We start from the raw sequence: 6,000 nt of genomic DNA, 5'->3' as shown, positions 1-6,000 counted from the left end.
CTCTAATGTTAACTCAAAATGATTTAAAAAAGAAATTCATTAAACAGATTATGTTATTAACTTATGTTTTATTACCGATATGTTAAGACAAAGCAAACATATTCCTCCTGATTTTTAAATATATTAAAAACGATCAATACTAAAGTTCAAACTTTACACGCAGATTTTAAAGTTATTATCTGACCCATTTAAATGTTAAATGAAACATGTCATATAATAGCGCTTATCAAGTATTTGTCCTTAAGACACATTTTAAATATTTCTACGGCGGAAGTAGGTGGATTTGGGTTTAAAATATCTACCTTGGATGAACATACCTAAATCGAAAGTAGACGGATTTTTCACCTGCCGGAAGGTTTATGTTTGTTTTATTAATGAATAGGGCTATAAATAATTAAAAACTATGGCTACCGGAGAAATTGATGATAACATTGAGGAATGTGGTAGTGACGCCGCCGGTGGTAGAATCGGGAGCAAGTGTGAGCCGTGTCGTCATCGGGACAGGTCAGAGGTGGCTTCGTTGTTTTGTAAAACATGCAATATATATATGTGCGATGACTGCTGTGATGTTCACAAGGTGCACATGAAAAACGTAGATAGACATCAAATTGTGGCTGCCCTAGACGCATGTGTCAATTCAAATGTCGATATGAGGGGACTGGATCAGTGTTGCGAACATAAACGAGCGTTCATGTTCTACTGTGAAGATCATAGCGATTTATGCTGTGAGATATGTGCAATTGCTCACCATCGAAAATGCGACGACGTCCACGAAATAGCGAAGGTAGCTAAGAATGTGAAAGATGATGAAAGGGATAACATACGTGAATCCATTGCAACTGCCTCAGATGTTATCCTGAAATGCAAGAAGGACCAAATGAACAATGTTTCGCGAGTTGAAGAAATCGTAAAAGAAATTGCCATCTACAAGGAAGACTTATTAACGAAAATTGAGAAAGCCAAGGCGCGAATTGTCAGCGAAATGGCTAACCATAACACACAGGAAGACGAACGTCTAAATTCGAGGAGAAATGCGGCTGAAAACCTGAAGAAAGAACTCGACACGCACTTGACAATGTCAGATAGTGTTCGCGAGAATGGAACGGAAACGGAAATATTCATTCTAAACCACATTCTTAAAAGAACGCAATACAAGGCAGCACAGACACTGAACACTCTGTTGAAGATTGACTACACCGCCTTAGTGGGACTAAAAATCATCGAAAACATTTAAAAAATAAAAACTACTGATGTCGCATTATTTTCGTTAAATAAAACACAAGAGCCAAAAACACAATCATTAAATGGAGACGATGTAATCAAGACAGCTAAACACTCTATAGACGAAAAACAAACAAACCAACAAAGGCCGGTGAGTCTAGAGCTGTTGAAAACCATTGAGCTCGTGAAGACAGGGGACGACCAGATGGAACCGTTTGTTACTGGGCTTGACTTCCTGCCGGACGGGAAAATTGTTGCCGTGGATCAATTCAACTGCAAATGTTTTATCTTAAGTGAAACATTGAAGAGGTTCGACACATTTTATAAATTTAAGACGAATCCACAAGACGTAACGTCGTACTCTGATAACAATATTGCAGTAACCGTAAGTTCCGGAGATATCCGAACCATCTGCCTGCTGACAGTTCGCAGTAACAACACGATCACGCTGATGAAGACGCTGAACACGTCCACCACATGCTTATCCATCTGTCACCTCAACGACCGCACGTTCGTAGTGAGCACATTCTACGACCCGCGGCCTGCCAGGGTGATAGACGTGGACGGCAAGGAGAGTCACTTTTACAGCGTGAGGTTTCCTGGAAAGACGTATAAGCATGATGCTAGTAAATGTACCTACATACCATCCCGGGATATGCTTGTTCTAATTGACAGGTTTGCTCACACAGTTTACATGTATAACACCGTATCCGGCAAGGGCGAGGAGGTTAAAGATGACCGGATACGAGAACCGGCAGGCGCATGTGTTGGCCCAGATGCCTCCGTGTTTGTCTGCAGTATGAACACAAAGTCAGTTATCCAGATATCGCCCGACGGTGATATATTGACGTCATGTGACGTCGACATGGATTATCCGTACGCCGTTGCCGTGTCCAGGGATGGCTCGAAAATGGCCATGACCAACAGTGTGAGTGGCGTGAGAAAAATGAAACTGTTTCAAATAATATTATAAAAGTTTATTTGTCAAGATACCAGCGTTTTGTATAATTTATTATGAAAGTAAAATAATATAAATTTATGTTTGAACATTCTATGTAAACAGTTTGTGAATAAGATTCTTGTAGTTATACAATGTATTTTTGAAACAACGACCATTATTTGTCTTGTATTGATATGTTTATTAGATAAATATGTTTCTAAATATAATTGATTGAAAGATGATGAAACTTATAGCATTACTTATAGCTTAATTCAACGTTATCATTTAAATAATAAACTGATATGTCGGAGAACATCTTTTATATTGTTCATTTAGCAATTTTGCACAGTGAAATATCCTAAGCCTATATAAATTATATATTTTTAAACTATTTGCTCCTGATTCCACTCTTGATATGGTCCTTATTTTAATCCAAATAAGCTCCTGATTTTACTCCTATTAAGCTCTGATTTTAATCCTGATAAGCTCCTGATATTAATCCTGATAAACTCCTGATCTCTCTCCTGTTTAGCTCCTGATTTCACTCCTGTTAAGCTCCTGATTTCACTCATGTTAAGCTCGTGATTTCACTCCTGTTAACCTCTTGATTTCACTCATGTTAAGCTCCTGATTTCACTCATGTTAAGCTCCTGATTTTATCCCTGTTTAGCTCCTGATTACCTCGTGTAAACCTCCTGATTTCACTCCTGTTAACCTCCTGATTTCACTCCTGTTAAGCTCCTGATTTTACCCTTGTTAAGCTCCTGATTTCACTCCTGTTAAGCTCCTGATTTCACTCATGTTAAGCTCCTGATTTTACGCCTGTTAAGCTCCTGATTTCACTACTGTTAACCTCCTGATTTTACTCCTGTTAAGCTCCTGATTTCACTCCTGTTAACCTCCTGATTTTACCCCTGTTAAGCTCCTGATTTCCCTCCTGTTAACTTCCTGATTTCACTCCTGGTAGCCTCCTGATTTCACCCATGTTAAGCTCCTGATTTCACTCCTGTTAACCTCCTGATTTCACTCCTGTTAAGCTCCTGATTTCACTCATGTTATGCTTCTGATTTTACGCCTGTTAAGCTTCTGATTTCACTACTGTTAACCTCCTGATTTTACTCCTGTTAAGCTCCTGATTTCACTCCTGTTAACCTCCTGATTTTACCCCTGTTAAGCTCCTGATTTCCCTCCTGTTAACTTCCTGATTTCACTCCTGGTAGCCTCCTGATTTCACTCCTGTTAAGCTCCTGATTTCACTCATGTTAAGCTCCTGAATTCACTCCTGTTAACCTCCTGATTTCACTCCTGTTAAGCTCCTGATTTCACTCATGTTAAGCTCCTGATTTCACTCATGTTAAGCTCCTGATTTTACTCCTATTAAGCTCCTGATTTCACTCCTATTAACCTCCTGATTTTATCCCTGTTAAGCTCCTGATTTCACTCCTGTTAACCTCCTGATTTTACCCCTATTAAGCTCCTGATTTCACTCCTGTTAACCTCCTGATTTCACTCCTGTTAACCTCCTGATTTCACTCCTGTTAAGCTCCTGATTTCACTCATGTTAAGCTCCTGATTTCACTCATGTTAAGCTCCTGATTTCAGTCATGTTATGCTCCTGATTTCACTCATGTTGAGCTCCTGATTTCACTCCTGTTAAGTTCCTGATTTCACTCATGTTGAGCTCCTGATTTTACCCCTGAATTCCAATCCTGTCATGTTTTCCGCCAGTAAGGTTATTCATGCTTCACGATTTTATCATTCCTTGCTCTAGTGTAAAAAGGATGTTTGTTTGAAATATCGTCACTCTTTTTTACATGTTTGCTTGTGAGATGAATATTGATTGCTTTAGTTTACCTATGAATATTGAGATGTATGTTTGCTTTGGTTGATACTGAAGTTATTGAAATAGAAATATGTAAATATTATTTGAGTTGTTTCCTTGTGTTGCGATTAAAGAAAGCTGCGTCTCAATTGGTGGTGGTGATAGTGGTGATAGTGGAGGTGGTGCTGCTACAGAAAATGATGATGGTTATGATGATTAACGATGATGAAGCCGCTACTGCTGCTGATGGCGATAAAGCTGGTGTTCGAAGTAGTTGTGGTGGTGTTGTTGTTAAAGATGATGATGACGAAGATTTTGGTGGTGCTGGTGGTGGTGGATGATGATGATGATGATGATGATGATGATGATGATGATGATGATGATGATGATGATGATGATGATGATGATGATGACTGGTATATACAATTAAAAACGCCTTGTTTATTATTTCAGGACGTTGAATGAATCTTTTTTACGATACCATCAATGCCTGTATGTAAACGTTTTAATTTAATAATTAACATTGGATGTCCTCTTACGATATTCTCATATATATATATATACGTTTTAATGTATTATTGTATTATTGTATTTAACTTACTTGAATTTTATAATTAAAACAAAAGAAAATGCATATGATTTAGGTACAGATAAATAAAATATCATTTTGGCGTTACTTTAACTGTGGAATATATGGGCACGTAGCTATCAATTAAAAAACATTTAAAAAGGCTTATATTTTTTATCTGAACCTAAATAATGTGTTAAACATGATATGAATTAAACACATGCGCCTGTAAAGGAAACTAAAAACCAGATGTTCTGATAATCGAATAGAATATGAAATAAATAAACTGAACTAAAAAGTGTGAGTTCTTTTAAATCCAGAAAATAAATGTAATTTTGGGTGTTTTTAGTTTTCATATTAATGAGAGGCCATGGCTTTCCGATATATGTATTTTTAATAATAATATTTTAACTCAAATAACAACTTTATATACGAGCTAAAACAAACACATTTGTATTGTTAATTGAAATTGAAAACAATTGATAAGGAAAAAGATTGTTGACATGTTTACTTATAAAGAGGAAGTTAATTTATGCGTATCAATTAGAAAGGTTATGACTCATATCCAGTTTAAAAAAGCCGTCTCACTGCATGGGATATTTACCTTTCCCCAAATATCAGCTGTTTTCCAAAGTTATTCATTAATGAATGCAGTTAGTTAAAATATTCTTTAAATCTAACACGAAAGTTTCAATCCCATTTAAATATTAAAATCATATTATTGACAAGTATTTATTCTCGATGAAATATGTGAGGTACGTGCAATGTTGGCGGTTAGTCAGATAAAGATTGATATGGACATTACATGAAAAAGCGCGTTTGGAACGCCTCGGCCGTTTTTCATTGAAAACAACCTCGAATGTATATGGACGGTTTATAATGTCAGGAACCTTTTCATTTTAACTACGGTGCAAATATATAGCGTAGTAATTTTAATTTAACAGTTTATGACTTTACCCTTGGGAATCTTATGATTTGTGCAATAATTCCTTCATTTGCAATCATGTTAACCTCAGATATACAACATAATTGTTAAAACACTACAAATAATGAATACAATTATTCAAAATTTACAAACTACTTCTACTGATGTACCGTCATACATCCGAGGTTGTTTTCGATGGAAAATGGCCGATGAGTTCCGAATGGAAAAAGCGCGTATAAGGGTTATTATTCAAGGACATGTTAGTTTCATTATAATTATTGAGGCACCTTTTCCGGAAGTGAAACAAATTCGGTTCCAGGCGGTCATTTACGATCGTCATGGCAACGTTACCTATCCAGGTGTTATGAAGGTGTGTACGCAGCTTCGTATCTCAATCGTACTGCAGTCGCATTGACAGCGAGGTGGTCCCGGGTTTGAACACCGGTATTGGTGCACGTTTTTCACACCCGGTAACATTTGGCGCCAAACGGAGTCAGTGACTGAATATGTACCCAAGGTTTGTC

General features: G+C 37.1%; 1 protein-coding gene across 1 annotated transcript; it reads left to right on the top strand.

Annotated features, from left to right (window-relative positions):
* Positions 1–307: 307 nt before the first annotated feature.
* Positions 308–1,260, top strand: LOC128219998 (tripartite motif-containing protein 45-like). The gene has a single exon (XM_052928225.1). It carries the CDS (start codon positions 404–406, stop codon positions 1,232–1,234), a length of 831 nt encoding a protein of 276 aa, XP_052784185.1. The 5' UTR covers positions 308–403; the 3' UTR covers positions 1,235–1,260.
* The last annotated feature ends 4,740 nt before the right edge of the window (positions 1,261–6,000 follow it).

Source organism: Mya arenaria, chromosome 15 (genome assembly GCF_026914265.1).
Source record: "Mya arenaria isolate MELC-2E11 chromosome 15, ASM2691426v1".
Lineage (NCBI taxonomy): Eukaryota > Metazoa > Mollusca > Bivalvia > Myida > Myidae > Mya > Mya arenaria.
Note: the sequence above shows the minus strand (reverse complement) of the source record. Positions and strands in the feature narration are given on the sequence as shown.